The sequence below is a fragment of the Schistocerca cancellata genome, chromosome 6 (assembly GCF_023864275.1).
Source record: "Schistocerca cancellata isolate TAMUIC-IGC-003103 chromosome 6, iqSchCanc2.1, whole genome shotgun sequence".
NCBI classification, from domain to species: Eukaryota; Metazoa; Arthropoda; class Insecta; order Orthoptera; family Acrididae; genus Schistocerca; species Schistocerca cancellata.
Window position 1 is genome coordinate 241169110 of NC_064631.1, and position 22388 is coordinate 241191497.

The following is a 22388-nucleotide window of genomic DNA, read 5'->3' on the forward strand; positions in this document are numbered from 1 at the left end:
GTCGCGCGGTTCCAGACTGTAGCGCCTAGAACCGCTAGTCCACCCCGGTCGGCCCGTCCAACTGAAATTTCACACATTTTCCACTAATATGCAAATGAACAAACATTTGTTGCACTGGCGTAGCACTGAAGAAACAGTTTGCTTGCTAGTTCTGCTAATGCCTGCAGCCAGCTTTGAATACACTGCCTTGATTACATGGGATTTGTGACTACATCTACATCTGCATCTACATAGATACTCTGCAGATCACATTTAAGTGCCTAGCAGAGGGTTCATCGAACCACCTTCACAATTCTCTATTATTCCAATCCCGTATAGCGCGTGGATAGATTGAATACCAAAATCTTTCCGGTACGAGCTCTGATTTCCCTTATTTTATCGTGGTGATCGTTCCTTCTTATGTAGGTCGGTGTCAACAAAATATTTTCGCTTTCGAAGGAGAAAGTTGGTGATTGGAATTTCGTGACAAGGTTCTGTCGCAACGAAAAACTCCTTTTTTTTTTAATGATTTCCAGCCCAAATCCTGTATCATTTCTGTGACACTCTTTCCCATATTTCGCGTTAATATACACTCCTGGAAATGGAAAAAAGAACACATTGACACCGGTGTGTCAGACCCACCATACTTGCTCCGGACACTGCGAGAGGGCTGTACAAGCAATGATCACACGCACGGCACAGCGGACACACGAGGAACCGCGGTGTTGGCCGTCGAATGGCGCTAGCTGCGCAGCATTTGTGCACTGCCGCCGTCAGTGTCAGCCAGTTTGCCGTGGCATACGGAGCTCCATCGCAGTCTTTAACACTGGTAGCATGCCGCGAGAGCGTGGACGTGAACCGTATGTGCAGTTGACGGACTTTGAGCGAGGGCGTATAGTGGGCATGCGGGAGGCCGGGTGGACGTACCGCCGAATTGCTCAACACGTGGGGCGTGAGGTCTCCACAGTACATCGATGTTGTCGCCAGTGGTCGGCGGAAGGTGCACGTGCCCGTCGACCTGGTACCAGACCGCAGCGACGCACGGATGCACGCCAAGACCGTAGGATCCTACGCAGTGCCGTAGGGGACCGCACCGCCACTTCCCAGCAAATTAGGGACACTGTTGCTCCTGGGGTATCGGCGAGGACCATTCGCAACCGTCTCCATGAAGCTGGGCTACGGTCCCGCACACCGTTAGGCCGTCTTCCGCTCACGCCCCAACATCGTGCAGCCCGCCTCCAGTGGTGTCGCGACAGGCGTGAATGGAGGGACGAATGGAGACGTGTCGTCTTCAGCGATGAGAGTCGCTTCTGCCTTGGTGCCAATGATGGTCGTATGCGTTTTGGCGCCGTGCAGGTGAGCGCCACAGTCAGGACTGCATACGACCGAGGCACACAGGGCCAACACCCGGCATCATGGTGTGCGGAGCGATCTCCTACACTGGCCGTACACCACTGGTGATCGTCGAGGGGACACTGAATAGTGCACGGTACATCCAAACCGTCATCGAACCCATCGTTCTACCATTCCTAGACCGGCAAGGGAACTTGCTGTTCCAACAGGACAATGCACGTCCGCATGTATCCCGTGCCACGCAACGTGCTCTAGAAGGTGTAAGTCAACTACCCTGGCCAGCAAGATCTCCGGATCTGTCCCCCATTGAGCATGTTTGGGACTGGATGAAGCGTCGTCTCACGCGGTCTGCACGTCCAGCACGAACGCTGGTCCAACTGAGGCGCCAAGTGGAAATGGCATGGCAAGCCGTTCCACAGGACTACATCCAGCATCTCTACGATCGTCTCCATGGGAGAATAGCAGCCTGCATTGCTGCGAAAGGTGGATATACACTGTACTAGTGCCGACATTGTGCATGCTCTGTTGCCTGTGTCTATGTGCCTGTGGTTCTGTCAGTGTGATCATGTGATGTATCTGACCCCAGGAATGTGCCAATAAAGTTTCCCCTTCCTGGGACAATGAATTCACGGTGTTCTTATTTCAATTTCCAGGAGTGTAAAACGTGCTGCATTTCTTTGAAATTTTTTTGATGTACTCCGTCATCCCTATCTGGTAAGGATCCCACACCGCGCAGCAGAGTCTTGTGAGTGGGCAGAATTTTTATATCTGTTCTGCTGCAAACGTATAGATTGTACGTGGCATTTCTTTCCACAAGCGTAACTCTGTGCTTGACTGGATGGGCAGTCTTGGCGTTTGTGCCGTGAATAGCACTGAGGGCAATGACTTAATTCTGTTCGCCTGTTTAGAGAACTGTTTGCGTGGAATGGAGAACTGTTTATGTGGTGTGGCGTGTGCGATCTGTTGCCGCCTAATGGGCTGGTTGCTAGCAAGGGACGACTCAACTGGAGAAATTGGTAGCTGCTCAAATTCATCGGCCGACACGGCACCTGAATCGTTCTGGTGCAGTATTTTCACTACATGCTGAAATGATGGCTAGGACTGTTTCAAAATCTGTTCGCTAAGTTTGATATCAGTTACACAATACACGATCGCATCACACAATAAAGCACCACAAGCACAGTTGACTCTTCTATTCAGGTCGCTAGTCTTGAAGCTTCGTCGGGTGTGGCGCTTATGTTCTCTTCACCTAGAGGCTGCTGCTGTCACGTTGTCGTCCTGGAGAGTGGTCAGCCAGCATGCAATTGGCTGATGTCTTCTTCACAGCCCTCTCTGCTCTCTCGTTACCGACTGGCGTGCCGGTGCTTGACTTTGTGCCATAACAGTGACATCAGTGTAATTACTGTCTTCGAATAAAAGTCTCATTTCTGTTCATCTCACTGTGTATTTCTTTCAGGCAACTTATGAACTATACTGTAGCATTTCTTTGTACGTATGGCCAAGTTTCATAGAGCTATTTTCCTTCGTAGTGACACATAATGCGATAGCTACTTTCATCCTCAAGCTTTGCGCACCAGTTTAGTTATAGTCTATATTAGTTAAACATGAAATGTATTCACAGTTGCGAATATGAACCACTTCCATCAGAATAACAGAATGACGATAGTGAAAATTTGTGCTGAACTGGGACTCGAACCCGGATTTCCCGCTTTAGAGGAGGGATCGCCTTAACAGTTTCGGCTATCCAAGCCTGACTCAAGGTCAGACCCAATCTTCTATATGTCGTCGTATTTTGCCGTATTTTGAACAGTATTCTCGTTAACTGTATCAGGTGCTTTGATATTCTCATAAATCCGTTACTTCTCACATTTTAAGTAACCTATACGGTCAAATGTTTTTCTGTATTCTGTTCCTTCCCGAATTCTCTTTTATTCCTTGTGCATTCTGATATATTAATGTTCTGTAATTAATTGGGTCGATCGTTACCATAGGAATATAGAAAAAGTTTTTCCACGCCTTCTAACATAACTTCACAAGCTGCACATTTCCTTAACCTCTTGGTGCTGTAGGTAACCTGCGATCCCACGGTAAGATGGAGGAGGAGATGATTAGTGTTTAACGTCCCGTTGACATCCAGGTCATTAGGGATGGAGGACAAGCTCGGATTAGAGAAGGATGGAGAAGGAAAGCGGCAGAGCCCTTTCAAAAGAACCATCCCGGAATTTACCTTAAACTATTTAGGGAAATCACGAAAACCCTAGGACATGATATCCGGACGCGAGTTTGAACCATCGTCGTCCCGAATGCGAGTCCAATGAGCTAATCACTGCGCTACCCCGTCCGCTCATTGTAAGATACACCTATCGATCCATAGTTACTTCTTCACTTTATATGGGCACGAGGCTTTCTATCTTTTTACCTTAAACTTTCTTTTCCTACTTCCGTACGATTTTTTTCTCATTTTGTATATACCGTGCAACGTAAAGTTTCATGGATACCTGAAATTCACTCTTCTCTTAGTTTGTCCTATCCAGTAGCATAGCCATTACTACTCAGTTTCTCTATTTCTCGTATTGTAACGCTCTCTATATCATCACTATTATTTCTACTAATCTAAACTAACTGTGTAATCCGCTGCTTATTCTCCGGTTTTTTAATCAACCTGCGAAACCAGTCATCACCATCACTACCAATGTACGATCACTTTTTTATGTAGAACAGGGTGTATTTCTGTTTGGCTTAAATCCGGTAAAACGGCTTCCTTCGTTCTTCATTCCAAACGCTGTATCCTTCTACGGAGCAATTTTGTTTTCTCTACAGCTGCAGTACTTTCTCTGTTATGTTAGGCGTCTTGGGAACTATGAATTTCGTTAGGGGCATCCCTACTATGATTATGATTGCTCATACTTCTCTGCTGCCTGCAATTGAAGCTACAAAGCACCCGCTACTCAAATTCAGGTCATTGTTGTGGGTTTCGCTCTTCTCATAAAAAAATAACATTCTAATGTTTAATTTTCTCAAATGCCCACTTTTGCAACTTTGCACAGACGACCATTCCTATGCCTCTGATTTCTTCTTGACTTGCTTTCTCTACCCGTTTCTATCTTGCGAAATTTTTTCTTCGCTCGCCGTCTTGTAGGTCTTAAAAATTACTGTCTATATTTTCCTAGTTACTTTCCACAATTTCTTTAATTCCTTGTATTAACTGTTTCTCTTTTAACCGTTCTTGTCCTGCAGTTAGCTTGGCAAACATCTCCTTATATCCTTTGGACTTTCCTCCATTTTCTAATTTTTATTTTAAATATGTACTTCAAAACACAAATTACATTCCTTATTTAAATACACCAACTATCTACTCCAGAAATCTTTTACCAAGGTAATGTTTAATACAGGAAAACCTATGCTAAAAAAGTATATAACATACCACTTGTCTACTCTGCAAATGACAAGAATCGTCGATCAACTACTTTCACCAATCTAAAAATTCACTACAGACAACTGATACTAAAAATTACGTTTTAACTTAGTAGTGGCTCGATCGTGGGATGACTCCAATGACGATTCGTTGTCTTGTTGCCTCATTGACTTGTACTGGCAGTCGACAATGTAATACTCATGTCTCCCACTTGTGGAGACATAACTTCTTCTTTTCTGTGCAGTCCTTGTGTTTGGGCCAGTCGGTTGTACGGAATCAGCGCAGTAAGACATGATGATATGAAAGTTTGGCAGAAAGGGACTAATAACGTGCCCGTAATCGTGGAGCGCCGCGATTTGTTGGTGTAAAGTAGCGCTCAGAAATATTTTGTAGGAAACATTAATTACAAATACACAAAGATAAGTGTGTAATAGAAAATAACTGAAAAGTGTGTAACTATAATCCATTTAGTACAAAACTACATTTCGTTTAAATGAAGCTATCTTACATCAAAACAGAAATGACGATTCTTCTGGCTCAATAGTGATTTGTATGTAAGAATAATCCAACACTATTTCGGAATCTGAAGAACGAATCAGTATTTCGTTGCATACCCATGGGCTTTGAACACAGCTACACATGCACATGGCATTGAATCCACAAGCTTTTGTAATAATTAGTGAATGTTTTCACTATTCGTCCAGCAAGGCAGCAGCAAACTGATCCTTGTTGGAGTAGCTTCTACGTCAAACACCTGGATCTAATACATCTCAGAGGTGTTCAGCTGGATTTAGATACAGCCTCTGGCTTAGCTTCTCCAAAAGTTTGATTCTTTTATATCTGGAAAAACGTTTCTTAAGTGTCCGTAGGTGTGTGTTTTGAATCATTGTCCTTCTGCAATATCCACTTAAGTGGCATATTCTTTCTCTCATGTGGAACCATATTCTTTTCTAAAAAGTCACTGTACAGTAAATGATCCATTTTGCCTTCTACTTGGACCGAACCCTACGTCTACAAAAATATCCCCACACCACGACGCTGCCACCTCCGTGCTTAATGGTTGATACTTGGTAGTTTTTGTTGTCCCTGTGATTTTTTGACCAACTTATGTATTGCACACTATCAAAAGAAAATACATTAAATTTGCTTCCGTCACTCCATAACACATTACAAGTGAGACAAATCTGTAGCATTCCAAGTTTGATGTTTCTTTGCAAACTCAATGCTGGCCTTCCTTCTTTTCTTTAATATATGAGTGAGTTACGTGATGGTCGTCTACCATTTTAATCACCTGTCATTAGGCGGCGTTTTCAGTAGAGACATGTAGTTTCAGTCCATTTGTTGAGCCGATTTTCTTCTATCAGCAACCAACCGCATACAAATCATTCTGTCCAGCCTCCTTGTTGCTTTACGAGGACGACCTAACCCTGGCCATTTTCCGTTGACACTACACAATTATTAGTTATTGTGACATGCCATAGATTAGATTAGATTAGTACTTGTTTCACAGATCAAGAATACGACACTTCGTAATGATGTGGAACGTGTCAGGTTAATAAAAGGTGTCTATACAAGATATTAGATACACAAAATATTACATGACACTTAATATTTTAATTTTTTTTGGGGGGGGGGGGCTTGGGGAAATTACCCACTTACTACATCCAAAAATTCATCTAATGAGTAGAAGGAGTTGCAATTAAGAAATTCTTTTAATTTCCTTTTAAATGCTATATGGCTATCTGACTTTTGATGCTATTAGGTAAGTGGCCAAAGACTTTTGTGGCAGCATAATTTACCCCCTTCTGAGCCAAAGTTAGATTTAACTTTGAGTAGTGAAGATCATCATTTCTTCTAGTTTTGTAGCCATGTACACTGCTATTCCTTTTGAATTCGTTCGGATTGTTAATAACAAATTTCATATATATTCACTTACGAAATTTGTTATTACCAATCCGAACGAATTCAAAAGGAATAGCAGTGTAAATGGCTACAACACTAGGAGAAAGGATGATCTTCACTATTCAAGGTTAAACCTAACTTTGGCACAGAAGGGGGTAAATTATGCTGCCACAAAAGTCTTTCGTCACTTACCTAATAGCATCAAAAGTCTGACAGATAGTCATATAGCATTTAAAAGGAAATTAAAAGAATAGTCTCTAGCAACGCTATACTGCGACTTTTCCTTCTTCATAGCATACAAAACAGCTTGCCTCACATCTGCCAAGTATTCTTTGTGTTTTGGAATGCCTCTAGTTGTCTCTGCAAATAAACAAACACTGTCTAAACGCCTAAGTAAAAATAGGTAATGAATACCGTACCACCAAAGCAAACTGCAAAATATTTTTGAGCTGAAGTTGAGCAGTCCTGGTAGTACTATTGAATAAAAACTTAAGCACGCTCAATTCTGTCGTGGTAAGATGGTGGACACAAACCCAGACACTCTAGCACTCCGTCTTCACGCCACGAGTGGCCTACTGGGACCATCCGACTGCCGTGTCATCCTCAGTGGAGGATGCAGATAGGAGGAGCGTGGGGTCAGCACACCGCTCTCCCGGCCGTTATGATGATATTCTTGACCGAAGCCGCTACTATTCGGTCGAGTAGTTCCTCATTTGGCATCAAGAGGCTGAGTGCACCCCGAAAAATGGCAACAGCGCATGGCGTCCTGGATGGTCATCCATCCAAGTGCCGACCACGCCCGACAGCGCTTAACTTCGGTGATCTCACGGGAACCAGGCACACGCACATAAATTACATAGATTTATTCAACAGTAAATAACCAACAAATAATTTGAATAGTTAAAAAAATTAAAATGACAGTGACGTTGGCACGCAAGGAACGGCATAGCCTCCGAACAAACAGCCCCTACCGGCATCGCTGACCGCTGCCTCCACAGAATGCTTTAACACATGTCGCGTATAGGCAAAAACCGAAAGACACATATATTAAAAAATTACCAAAGGTGCACTGACAAATAATCATTCAACATAATTAAAGGCAACCTGTTTGACTTTACTTATCCAGTCTTGGGATAAAAAGCAGATCAAATTAGATGTGTTTAAGAACCAATTATAAAACTTAACATTAAAATAGTTATGGCCAGGAGTATGAAAGCAAATTTTTAATAGAAAATACGCTTTGGGTAGGATTTTAACGGTTGCAACATGTGTAAACTCAATTCCGCTGGCAGAGAGCCACTTGGCTTTACCTGCTAGCCGTAAACTTTCGTAACTCGCTTCAGGTATCATAACTAAATTCAAAAGAAATAGAGAAAGTTTACGGCACTAAAATAAGTGATCCCACACAGTAGGAACGTTTAATGGGTACTGTGTCAAAAAACACATAATAAAATTTAAACAGTTTAACTTACATTGCCGAAGCAACCAATTCTTAAACTAACAATAGCCTTAGGCCCGGTTAATTTCAGCAGCTCCAAAGCCTAGAACGTTCAGGGCACAAATGAGATACATGTCTAAATGCCAGTGAAACAACTGTTTGTATCCAAACGTGAAGCTCTCCATACGCTGAAATGTTGCTTTAATTCTCCGTCAGCAAACGTACGTCGCGAGCGTTCGAAGTGTGCGACTAGTATGATCCTAGTCGCCGATGTGCAGCACTTCTGTCACGCATCCGGCAACCAATTACTATGGCTATTCACGGTTAGCCACTGCTACGTGCACTACATGTATTATGCAGGGACACCACACATCCAACTGCCGGAGCGCTACCGCACGACCACCGCAGGATCTTCCCTCAAACCACAATAGCAACAATAACAACAGACTCACCGGTGCAGACACTACTCGTCCGGCATCACACAGAGCTCCCCAGCCAGGCAGCAGGGTAGCACGGCCTTGAGCGCTGCCCGATATCTTTGACAATGGATCACGAACCGGCATGAAAGGAATATATCGTTACTGTACGACATTGATTGTTTACTGGATATGTAACGTAGCCGTGTAACACAGAGTAAGAACATTGGTAGTAACCGACGAAGGCCAGAGTCCAGTTCACACCTAGTCAATTAAAATCGGTTTCGATCCTAAGAAATTGCTGATAATAATTTTATCTTGAAACTCTTCTATTGGTCGATGTCTGCATAAAAACAACATGGGATTATGACTCCGCCTTGATGCAAAACATTTCTGTTATTTATTCCCAAACTAGTTTCAGCGACAATATCGCCATCATCAGTGGGTTCTTTAATTCTAAATCATGTAAAAGTAACATACTTATAACCACTGTAAAACATCATTAAACATGTACTGTTTGGCTCCAAATATTGCTTTTGTGAATAGTTTCATAACAGCTTGCTACGTCACAGCATGGTTTTTACGACTGTTATCTCTGTTTCCAGTTTTTTTTTCTTTGTCAGCATATCATGTCATCTGAGATTGCATGAGTGGCTGTTAGTAAACGGAGCTTACGCGAACTTATGTATGTCAGAATTATACACTGGGACAGCGGTAATGTTGTGGATACAGTGTTGGTGTGTACTAGGTTGTCACGTAATTTTTCATTTACTCACGCTCGTTGGACGGCTTGCGGCTGCTTTTAGACACAGAAAAATATAACTTTCGCACTTTGTTCGTAATACGAAACTTTACGCCATCTTGCTGTTCGCGTGTGTCGCGCGAAATGTACCGCATATTGCAAGAGGTTATGAAAATTTTAGCGAGAGTTCTAACGACTTCTGCTCCTTACTTATGTCTCCGTGTGCGATGTGTGTGTGTGTGTGTGTGTGTGTGTGTGTGTGTGTGTGTGTGTGTGTGTGTGTAGGTGGGTCGGTGTGTTTGTTTTAGTTTTCCGAATAAACTGTTGCTTTGTTTCAGGATGTGTACTACATCAGTTTCGAGGTGTGGTTTTTAGTAAAGTAAGTAAGGTATTATGAAATTATTCACTGAAAACAATATTTGGAACAAAACAGTACAAATGTAATAATATTTGACAATGTTTATAAATATGCTATTTTTGCATGTTTTAGAATTAAAGAACCTACTTATGCCGTCGATATTGTTGCTGACACTAGTTTGGGAATGAATAAATAACAAAAGTTTTTGAATCAAGATGGATCCACAATCCCACATTGTTGGGATTGCTGATGTCAGCGGACGCATTTGAAGATGGATACTACGCGAAAGGTCAGATCTCTCAGCGGCAGTTAAAGCTGTAGATCTTCAACCGCTCAAGCAACACAGAATCTGGACATAGCTGACAGGAGGGGTGCACTATGTGGACCGACAAGTCGCAAAAGTGGCTCTGAGCACTGTGGGACTTGACATCTGAGGTCATCACTCTTTAGAACTTAGAACTACTTAAACCTAACTAACCTAAGGACATCATACACATCCATGCCCAAAGCAGGATTCGAACCTGCGACCGCAGCGATCGCGCCGTTCCGGACTGAAGCGCCTAGAACCGCTCGGTCACATCGGCCGGCTAGACAAGTCGCGTCCTGGCCTCTTTTCAAATGATGCAAGATGTATAGCGTACCGGACATTGCCATCCTCCAAGGTCACAACAGCCGTGTTCACGGAGCTACACGCACACATTCACAGTATGACGATCACTCGGGTATCTCATCACACCTCGACACGCCTCTGTACCTCCTGATCATGGCCCCATAAAAAAGGTCTGGGACTATTTGGAACAGAAAATGAAATGTACAAATCAATATCTTAGTAATTTGGTACCTCTACATAATCTAATCATCAATGTGTAACTTCGGCTGGATATTGCATACCTGAGGAAACTTATGGACTCTCTTCCTCGCAGAACTAGAACCATTGTCAAGGCCAGAGGCCGTGTTGTACTTATTGGGCTGATCTCTGCTGAGGGAGCCGGCCGGTGTGGCCGAGCGGTTCTAGGCGCTTCAGTCTGGAACCGCGCGACCGCTACGGTCGCAGGTTCGATTCCTGCCTCGGGCATGGATGTGTGTGCTGTCCTTAGGTTGGTTAGGTTTAAGTAGTTCTAAGTTCTAGGCGACAGATGACCTCAGCAGTTAAGTCCCATAGTGCTCAGAGCCATTTGAACCATTTTGAATCTGCTGAGGGTCACTAACTTTGGTCCGGTGTGCTTTTATGATGTACCCCAATTTTTCCCATAATTCATCTGGTTTTTGGTAGTTAGTCCCCAGTAGCGGTTCCTCCTCTGAACTTTGCTTCTTATCTTAGTAACTATCTGTCTACTTGTGATTTTAGTCGGTTCTGGAAAATGTTTAAGAGTGTCTTGCTGGCTTGAGAAATCAACACTATTCTGTAACTTTCGTGGAGTCCCGTTCTCCGGGATTGTTATTTAAAGGACTTTTTACCACTCTGCAGGCCAGATGTCCAGTGACGCGTGGCAGCGTAATGACGAACTGTGTGTTGCAGGCCGCTGGTATACTTGGGCATGAATCTGATGACGCACTTCGAGGTGCCGCAGACGCTGGGCTGCGACGAAGCGACCCTGCACAACTGGCTCACCATCATCGAGATCAACTACCACACGACCAACACGTACCACAACTCGACGCACGCGGCCGACGTCCTGCAGGCGTGCGCCAACTTCCTGGATCGCGAGCGGCTGCGCCAGCTTCTGGAGCCGCTCGACGAAGCCACCTGCCTCATCGCCGCCGCCGCACACGACGTCGACCACCCGGGCAAGTCCAGGTAAACAGCTTCACTCCACCCGCTAACTGGCTCTGGGGTTACATCCTCTGTTACTTCAGTTTCTATTGCATCAGCCAGCGCATGGCCTTCCGAGCGTTGCGTTCCGGAGCCGCAGGTACGTGGGACCTCCGGACGAGCAGTTTTGCACAACAGGTTTTCCCACCAGAGCCTCCCACTCTGCTGATTTACGCCAGTCGTTCACCAGAAGCGGATATGTTGTTGCCGTGTTAGGCAGTGCCATCTATTGCAGCCTTCGTCTCCGGATAGTTTCGTAGACCTAAGCTACTTGAGTTCTATACGCTTTGAGTTGGCTCTGAGCACTATGGGACTCAACATCTTAGGTCATAAGTCCCCTAGAACTTAGAACTACTTAAACCTAACTAACCTAAGGACATCACACACACCCATGCCCGAGGCAGGATTCGAACCTGCGACCGTAGCAGTCCCACGGTTCCGGACTGCAGCGCCAGAACCGCTAGACCACCGCGGCCGGCACGCTTTGAGTAATGGAACTAACTATAACAGTGAAATAGAAGCCGTGTTTTCTCAAGGTGTCGGAAGTTCCATGCGGCTTTTCGCGAATGATGCTGTAGTATACACAGAAGCTGCAGCATTGGAAAATTGCAGCGAAATGCAGGAAGATATGCAGCGCGTAGGCAGTTGGTGCAGGGACGGGCAACTGACCCTTAACATAGACAAATGTAATGTATTGCGAATACATAGAAAGAAGGATCCTTTATTGTATGGTTATATGATAGCAGAACAAACACTGGTAGCAGTTACTTCTGTAAAATATCTGGGAGTATGCGTACGGAACGATTTGAAGTGGAATGATCATATAAAATTAATTATTGGTAAGGCAGGTGACAGGCTGAGATTCATTGGGAGAGTCCTTAGAAAATGTAGTCCATCAACAAAGGAGGTGGCTTACAAAACACTCGTTCGACCTATACTTGAGTATTGCTCATCAGTGAGGGATCCGTACCAGGTCGGGTTGACGGAGGAGGTAGAGAAGATCCAAAGAAGAGCGGCGCGATTCGTCACAGGGTTATTTGGTAAGCGTTACGGAGATGTTTAGCAAACTCAAGTGGCAGACTCTGCAAGAGAGGCGCTCTGCATCGCGGCGTAGCTTGCTCGCCAGGTTTCGAGAGGGTGCGTTTCTGGATGAGGTATCGAATATATTGCTTCCTCCTACTTATATCTCCCGAGGAGATCACGAATGTAAAATTAGAGAGATTCGAGCGAGGACGGAGGCTTTCCGGCAGTCTTTCTTCCCGTGAACCATACGCGACTGGAACAGGAAAGGGAGGCAATGACAGTGGCACGTAAAGTGCCCTCCGCCACACACCGTTGGGTGGCTTGCGGAGTGTAAATGTAGATGTAGATGTAGATGTAGAAGGTTGCACAGAAAATGGGATGAGCATACGACAGGTTGTGCGCGAATTCCAAACTGAGTAAGTGCCGAGGCCGCTTAAAAATTGCAAACGGCGAAATTTATTAAAAGACATCTTTTATACACCATGAGCTGCACTATAAAAGATTTATTTGCTAAAACCGGTTTTCGAGTTTCTAACCCATCATCAGTGTCATCTGATACGGAGTAACAATGAATTGTATGTGCACCGATTTCTACAAAAAAAGTAACTGTACATATGCAGCGGTAATATCAGCCTACTTACATTAGGCTCTTGTATAGCAATGGCATGCTTGTCAGTTAATACCACATGATCTGAAATATGTCCTATAACGCAAGACACAGGTCGTCATATATATCACTTCTGCCGAGTTTTAGACAGTGACAATTCTTGATAATGTTTGATATGACTGTCATGTAGAGTAACATGAAACTTGATACTCAGCGAGTCTACATTACCGGCCCTTTGTTATTTCTAAGATTATATTTATATACATCTGCGACATGGATTCACATGATTATGTAAATTACAATTTTTAAAACTGGCATGTGAAGCTAGAATATAGGAATAAGATTGCAAAATAATCCAACATAACACATCAAATTAGACAATTTTACAAGTCGGACATAGACGCCAAACCAAAATTATTCGGTTAAAACACAGTTGAAAATTTGTATACGCATCTTATTCCGTAACTCGGTTTGTTAATTAAGTATTCTGTCTGGCTGTTTTGTCATATGGGTGTATATATCAATTTTTTTCTAGAATATTTAATATATAATGACAAACTGTGTACTATGTTATGGGTCATATTTTGGATCCCGTAGTACTAACCGAAAAGTACGTCACTGCTATAGAACTGCATAATGTACCGCTATACAGAGTGTTTCCGTAAGAGCGTGCAAAAATTTAACAGGACATAAGAGGATGCTCCACTGAACAATTTGAGGTAGGGAACCTGAGATCGGAGAAGCCAGTTTAAGGAGATAATAGGAATGAAATCACATTACTGTGTACTTTTTTATTTGCATTAGTTACACTTAGCTGCAAATACCATAACTGACACAATGAACATGCCATTTGTGCTGTATCTTTCAAAATGTGCTGAAACTGACGGCCATCAACCTCAATGCAAGCATGACATCGGCGAACAAGATTCTGACGCACCCTGACAACCATCCCTGGTGTGTTTCGAATCACATCACAGGCAGCTACAATTCTGGCAACTAATTCCATCTCGGTATCCACTGGACCACCAATGCTGCCGAAGGTTGGGATAGGAAACTAAATTCCCCAAGAAATATAAAACATCCAAATCTGTATTTTCTGATGCGTAAACTGAAGAAGAAATCAGTAAATGCCACAAATGAAATGAAAAAGGATGCCATTGGCATGCCTCTTTAAAAAAGAAGAAAAAGATACATTGATACTGACAAAAGGTTAAAAGGGGTTACAGGAATATATAATGAGTCTGAGGCTTTAAATCGTTTAAAATGTCTGGCTTTCTTACTAAAAAAATTGAATGAGAGTTTAAAATTTATAAAATAAGACAAAACATTCATTCATTTGCTGCAGTAAAGCTGTAGAAGGAAAAATGGTAAAAATAAAGTAAAAATAAAGTATATTAAAACATGCCTACTTGCTATGTGCGTAGGCTGTTCTTAGCCTGGATAAAATTTCAAGGGATTTTCTTACCACAAAACGGTTAGCAGAGCTTTCCCCACTGTTGTGACTTCCTTCGACGGTCGGAAAACCCAAGGCTAATATATCTGTAGCTGAAAGCATCACCAACGCCACAGGCCGCAATGTCCATGATCAGTAAGGCCATGACACCACCTAGTGGATCCACCGTCTGGTCTTCTCCCTTGGCTGATGCACCATATAGACTGCCCGAGTGAACAGCCCAGAAGGGGAGGAGTAACGAAATGAAACTTCGGGGATTGAGAAGGTATGTGGTATTATTTCAGTGATTACAAAATCTAGTCAAATTCACAAAAAACTTGGCAGTATGAGTTCACTTATCAGTATAATGTTGCGCCTCATCTGGCCTGGAAGCGTGCACTAGTTCGGTTTCGAAGGCGTCATAAACCCTTTGTATCCTCTCCTGATGCGAGTTAGCTACAGCTGTTGTAACTGGTCCTCGATATCCTGAATACTGGTGCTGAAACGGAGGTGACGTTCGAACTAGTCCCTCACACGTTCAACGGGAACAGATCTGGAAATCTTACTGCCCACTAAAGTACAGCAACATGTAGACAGTTCATAGAGATATGTGCCTTGCGTGCCTTTTGTTGAAAAATAGCACCAGATACTGTCGCATGAGGATTAACACATGAGGATGCAGGATCTCCCTGACACACAGTTATGCCGTCAAGGTTCCTTCAGTCACTGCCAACCATGACCTGAAGGCATACCCGATGGCCTCCTACACCATAACGCCGGGAATGACAGCGCTGTTCCTCTCCAAAACATTGAAAGAATGGGACCTCTTCCCTTGTCGATATGACGCTAGCCGACAGTGGTCGTTCGAGGTAGTGCATCGCTGAATACAGTGCGATATCATTCATCAGCAGTCCGTGCTTCCCGGATACAGCACCACTCCAAAAGCAGCCGTTTGTGCTGTGGTGTTGGCAGCCTTTGCCGGTAATTCCCTAGCCTGGCTGCTGCTACTCTCCGTCCAGTGATATGTTGTAGGGAGTCCATCCTTTGTTCTCAGATGGTAGATGCAAATGTGAAGCGGTTCGGTGTGTTTGGTGCACAATAGAACAGCCCTCCCTCGTGTTGGTCAGACGTGGTCGACTGGAACCTTGGCTACTAGGATATCTGCCCCCACGTTGCCACGCAGTCCAGCATCAGACCACTGTTGCATCCGAGAGCTCCACAAATCTCGATATGGCATGACTGGACCAGCAGATCAAACGGAGACCTGCAGTAAGGCCCCTTTCAAACTCTTGTCAGCTGGTGATAACAGTGCCTCACGCGAGTACGTGGCATCTAGGTATCCTTCACAGTGACCACCTAACGTCCGCCGTTGTTCACGCCCCTTGTTAAATCTGAGCGAGGTGGCCGAGTGGTCAGCGCACTGGACGATGGTTCAAACCCGCGATCGGGCATCCTGATTTAGGTTTTCCGTGATTTCCCTAAATCGCTTCAGGTAAATTCCAGGACAGTTCCTGTGAAAGGGCACGGCCGACTTCCTTCCCCATCCTTCCCTAATCTAATGGGACCGACGACCTCACTGTGTGGTCCCCTCCCCCGAATCAACCAACCAACCAACCAAACCTACCTAGCCTGGTAACAGCACTAAACGCGAACAACATCAGTGCACCGCTGTGACCGTTCTGCCTGTCACAGATATTGAAACTCCCATCATTTACATACCTGCAGATGGTGTGCGTTTGTGGAGAGTTACATTAATATCTGACCATGTCTTCTGGGTGCTTCACTTTCTTGTCGACCAATGTATATGTAAGTATACAAATAGGATCTAAATAACTGATCTTTCTTGTTTTATCAACTTTATTTCTTATACTTTGTATTTGCAGTTCGGTTCTTATTTCTACATTTATTTTCCTATTTTTATTCTTTAGCATCCTGTTCCTCACAACAAACTATTCTCTGCTGTGTAGCCTGTAAGTTTATGTTCTTCTGTGTTGTTTGAAGTCATGTCTCACTTCTGCATATTGTAGTAGGAATAGATATGGTTTTGTAAAACTTCAGTACAGTCTCTCACTGAACACATCTTCTCGGAACGATGAGTGTTAGGAAAGTGGATCAAATTACTCTCTTAATTGGTTAATAGCCAAGTGCCATTTTAAATGTAGGATAACACATTTTGGCTTTACTCTAGTCTGTCGGAATACTGTGATTACGCACTACAGCAATCAAATTCAGTTTATGAGCAGTTTTTTGTAAGTATTTCATGAACTTTGTAGTTTTTATCAGACTATAAGCAAAGAAATATTTCCGTCGACTAACATGAATCCCGATAAGTTGGGGTGACCAATTGTAACTGTCGTAACGTGATATATTTAGTGGAGCTCAAGAAATGTTGTTTAGCACTATTTATTGACAACGTCTAGTCTTACGTCGTTAATCACAGAATGTTAATGTTACTTGCTTTCTTTCAAACTTTTTTTTTGTCAGCTTCGTAAAACTTAAATGTTCTGCACAGATTTCTATCACTGTGATCTCTAGAAAGGTAATTGATGAATTTGATAATTTACGAACGTAGTGATCGGTGAAACTTTTGTGTGTACATCAATAATGATATCTAGTAGCAGGCCGTGTTTGCCAAGCCCAAACCGTTTATCTAGTCATTTTTATGCTTCGCATTAAGCAGTAGTATGCTTTGGAGCAGACTGCGTATTGGTATTTAGAGCTACTTCGTATGTGATTTCCTTCGTAGATTCAGAGTCTTTAATTTCTTCATGAAATAGTCATGAAATACTTTTCAAAAACGTCGATTAATGCAGTTACTTTTGTTTTTCGGTAATTTGGTTACCTGGAGTACTTCTCTATTTGTTTGCAAACGCAGCATTTTAACCTGAATCTTAGATTTTAAAATATGACAATCAACTGATGCAATTACTTCTGTCTCTCGATAAGTTGATTACCTGCAGTTCTTTTTTATTTCTTGGGAACGCAGTATTTTAACCTCAGTCTTAGATTTTTAATAATATTACATTAAACCAGAAAGTTGTAAGACGATTTTAGTCCCAAATACCAAATATTTAACGTCAGAAAAATATCCAAGAACTTAAATTCGCCATCATAGCAGACTTTATTCTAGTCCTTCTCACTATCAGTTAATCAGCTTGAAAACTGTTAAAATTATTTCACATTCCCAACCGTAAGTGTCGCTTTTATTTGTTACTACTATTGTTCTGTTGTAAATCGGTTTCATTTGGGTATTCATTGCCCGTAACATTGCACTGGGAGCACATGTTAACATGCAGCGTAGCGTAATAAGGGTGACATATTCTAAATAAACACGTATTACGAAAGATTTGAAGCTGGACTGTGGTAATCGACCAGAACAGGGACACTTTATCCATATTTCATTGGAAAGTTGGATCATCTTAATTAGTGCAATACCGTTATCTTCGGGTATAATGATGAAAATTTATGTGCAATCTGAGGAGAGACGGCCGGCGCCCATCGAGTAAAAAGCAAGAACCAAATTCTATCACGTGCTTTATGGTTGCTTCGACTCCGCTTGTTTAATTGAGAATTTGATACCTAGGTTGTTACACTGATCATGTTATTCGATATAATCTCGTTACCGCAAATGCACAGTTACCTGCGGAAATTCCACAAGTTCAGAGAACCAGCCAGCAGTTCCCGTCGGCTGTAGTATTAATTACAAAACTTTGTCAGTCACACAGCCTGAAAAATACCACAAAATATGCAGATTGCGGAAGTAAGTCAAATGTGATAAAACGTGTGGGAACTCAAATACAGGCATGTTTAAGACTTCTGAATGTGCCCGTAATACAGTATAACAAAAGCTTTCGCATCCACCGGTAAACTTTTTCAAACAGTTCCAAACACTTCTCTGCTTTAAGGAAGAGTGGTATTTTTCCGCATCTGTTAAGACAAACATGTCTTACTGTTATTTTAAGAAAAATCAAATTAGGGCGCTGAGATTAAAAATGGGACTTGTCATAATTTTTGGGGCATATGAGTTATCGCTGTAGTAGTTGTTTTCGCACGATTTCGCACATTGTTGGTTCTAAAATGGACTTGTTGAGTGATTTTTTTTCCGATCTAAACCAGTGTTGAAATTTGATTTCGTGCAGAAAGAGAACTTGTCACAGAGACAAGTACCCTATATTTTACGAAAGAATTTGAGACCTGTTGGCAGCGCTGTACCGGATACAGTAAACAGCCGTGAGATTTACGAACGCGATTTACTTGAATTTAGAAGGAAGAAACGACGCCTTTAATTACGGAGAAGAATTGCGATAGAACAAAATGAGGGCTAGGGATTGGAGCATATCACCTGGAAAGAAAACATCGTTCCTAAAACGAAAACAGGTGCATATTGTGGGTAAATGGTCATATAATGTTCATTGTTTGTATTCTCTGTACATAATATACTGACGGAAAAAAATCGCAATACAACAAAATAATTAATGTAAATTAATCAAACTTCAGGAATACATTTATGTACGTAACACATGTAAGTGATTAACATTGCAAAATCACAGATTAATGTAAGAGCGAGATAAGCCATTGCAAACATGAAAATCTGTTGCATTAATAGCCGATATAACCGCCAGAATATTGAATTCTGAGATTGCAAGTGATGTTCGAAGGGATTGCTGTGTTAAAAAGCCTATGGGATACCACAGACTGTATGCCGCCCCCTATTTCGATTGTACAAGAGGTGAGATTCTTTTTCTACGTCGGTCAGGGAACGTGTAAGGCTGAAACTGGAAGCACAAATAAAATAAAACTGGAAATTTAGACGGCTGAAGATGCTGTTATTTGACATTTCACCTTTCCCACGATACAAGCCAAGGCACTAAAAAGGATACTGACTTTTATAATGTCTATTTTGATACGTACTGTTTAGTTATGGATGTATATGCAGGTACAAGTGTACAAGTATGAACATGTTGAAATGATTAAAAAGAATATTTTGCCGAAAAATATACTATTTCTTCTCAGTTGCATGATATTCATGAATAAAATGAGCGTTGTTTAAATCAAAAAGGGGAAATATCAGTCATTTTCTATTATCATTTTCGATTATTTGCCTTTGTTCTGTGATTACAGATTTTAATCTCAACACCCACAATTTCACTTATTTACAAGTCCGCCCCCGGTAGCTGAGTGGCGCCGGCACGGTAGCTCAGCGTGTTCGGTCAGAGGGATAGCTGCCCTCTGTAATAAAAAAAACTCAGTTAATGGATCATCAACGAACTGAAACGGGTGTCTTTCGACGTCCGCCCAGAGCAGATACAACGAACGAAAACGAACAAAATGAGATTTAAAAAAAAAAGTGGTCAGCGCGACAGAATGTCAATCCTCTGGGCCCGGGTTCGATTCCCGGCTGGGTCGGAGATTTTCTCCGCTCAGGGACTGGGTGTTGTGTTGTCCTAATCATCGATTTGTAAAAAAGGACGGTCGCCGATTTCTCAGCCGAAACCTTCAGCCCGTTTGTAGACAGCCACGCACCGATGCATGCTGTGGAAATGAGTAATGCCATTTTGGCCTGAAGGTACGACTCGACATTGGAATAAACACATACGTCATCCGCATACTGCAATATTAATGGGAAAAGTGCGTTCTAAATCATGAGTATACAGAGTGTACAAGAGAGAGATTAAAATTGCACTCTGTGTCAAGTCCTGGGAGACGAGAAAAGGCCCGAGCAAGCTCCCTTTGAATCTGGCACAGATTGTTCTTTGAGCGTCCAGACTAATGAAAGCAAATACCATCCTTGGCGGAAAGCCGAAAATCGGTATGTGTATGTTATCATAAGCTTCCTTAACGTCAAAAAAGGGGGCGACAGCTTTTTTTTCGTTTGAAAGGGAGACGTGATACCCACAGCAAGCGATAACAGATTATAGATGGTCCCTTTGTCTTTCCTGAATCCGTACTGACACCGAGGCGTCAAATTACAGTTTTCAAGCCACCAGTCCAATCTCCGTTTTACTACTCACTCCAAAGTTTTTGCAACACATGACGATAATGCAATGGGGCGGAAGATAGAGGCCATAATTGGATCTTCCCCTCTTTTCAGAATTGGAATAATTACTTGCGTCATTCATGTTACCATGAGGTCCTGTTGCCTCCAGTACCGATTAAAAATGTACAGGAACAAAACTTTGGCTTCAATGGGTATGTTAAAATCGTAGGTAACGAATAAAATCAATACCAGAATAGCTGTCATTCGATGATTTAAAAGATCCGTAGAGTTTTTCTTCAGATAAAGGACGAAGTAGGATATAATGTCGGTCATCGTCATTTGATGACGGATGATTTAGGAAAGGCACCATGGGAGCAGCAAGCATGCCGATAAAATTCTCTAACGAGATGAAATGGGAAGAGGTGAAAGAGTTGGCTGTTTCTAAAAGCCTTTATTTCGTACCAGATACTGATCATACTGGTTGCTTTATTGAATGAAGAGCAAAATTTAATCAAATTATTCTTTTTTTTCAATAATTTTTTAACGCGCACATTTACTTTTCGCACTTCCAAGAAAATATCCAAAGCAGAATTTTGGTGAAAGATTTTTCAAACCAAGTCTGCATTTTGCAACTTATCGAGAGTATTTGGGAATCCACCAAGAAGGGGAACGTTGCTGCATAATATTGAACTTCTTTTCCTTAGAAATGCTAATCTCCGCTGCGAATTCCACAGCAGTGATTAAAGCTTGCTACACGTCTTCTTCCCATAAGCCACGTCGCATGTTTTCGAATGTGCGTCGAACTGCGCCCTTATATCTGTCCCTGTTTGGGTCCACGATTTTCCACTTGCTATTAACGTAAGATATTCGTGTAGTATCAACGTTTTTATTAATGTGGAACTCTGCTGTGAAGTGGTCGGATCCTACGGACTCCGTTTTAAATTGCCAATTAGAAAGTCCAGTAAAAGAGGGAAAACGACGAAGTGTTACATCTGTTACAGAACGTCTGCTGAAAGGTGAATATACTTAAATGTGTTCTAGCAGGTCTAGACAACAGTTCAGTGGAATCAGCGTCTGGAGGAGCTGGGTTAGATGCCTCATATAATGAAGATTAGATCAGTTTCAGTAAAACACTTTATTACAGGATACTTAACTCGGCGGTCATCCAAGCCCACACGAGGCACGATGTATACAAGGTGTGTGAGAAAAGTAGTGGGACTGATTTCTTATCGACAAAAGTTTTTCTTTTTTGTCAAAGAACAATATTGTCACCTTCAAAGTAATTCCCTTCGGCATCTACGAGGGTGAGTCAAAGGAAAACCTTAAATTTCACGCCGTTATCCTACAAGTTGGTAAGCATGCTACAAACAGCGTGCAGAATGGACTGTAGGTGGCAGCATAGTGCAGATGCACACATATCATCGCAGTATCAGTATAAAGATGGCCGCCCCACTTGCGACTTGCACCAGGGAAGAACAGCGTTTTGTTATTCGGTTTTTGCGTAGTGAAGGTGTGAAACCTATTGAAATTCATCGGCGAATGAAGGTTCAGTACGGTGATGCATGTTTGTCACAGCAGCAGGTCTACGAATGGAGTAAGAAGTTCGCAACTGGTGTGACTTCAGTGGAAGATGCTCCTCATCCAGGTCAGGCACAACGAGTTGCGACTCCACAGAACATTGCAGCAGTTGAAGCCATAGTGAAGGAAAACCGCCGAGTGACACTGAATGACATTGCAGCATGTTTACAGATTAGTCATGGGTCAGCACAACACATTGTGCATGATGTGCTCCAGTTACAAAGTGTCTGCAAGATGGGTGCCACGGCAGCTGACTCCTGAAATGAGACAACGACGTGCTGATGCTTGTAAAGAACTTCTTCGGCGCTTTGAACGAGAAGGTGATGGCTTCCTTGCAAGAATCGTTGCTGAGGAC

General features: G+C 42.8%; 1 protein-coding gene across 1 annotated transcript in view; it reads left to right on the top strand.

Moving 5' to 3' along the window:
* Window positions 1-22388, top strand: part of LOC126191056 (high affinity cAMP-specific and IBMX-insensitive 3',5'-cyclic phosphodiesterase 8A) — a 1161190-nt gene that overhangs the window by 1047780 nt on the left and 91022 nt on the right. Inside the window, exon 13 of the mRNA XM_049931769.1 lies at window positions 11123-11401. Coding sequence (XP_049787726.1) covers window positions 11123-11401 — 279 coding nt within the window. The remainder of the gene's footprint in view (window positions 1-11122; window positions 11402-22388) is intronic.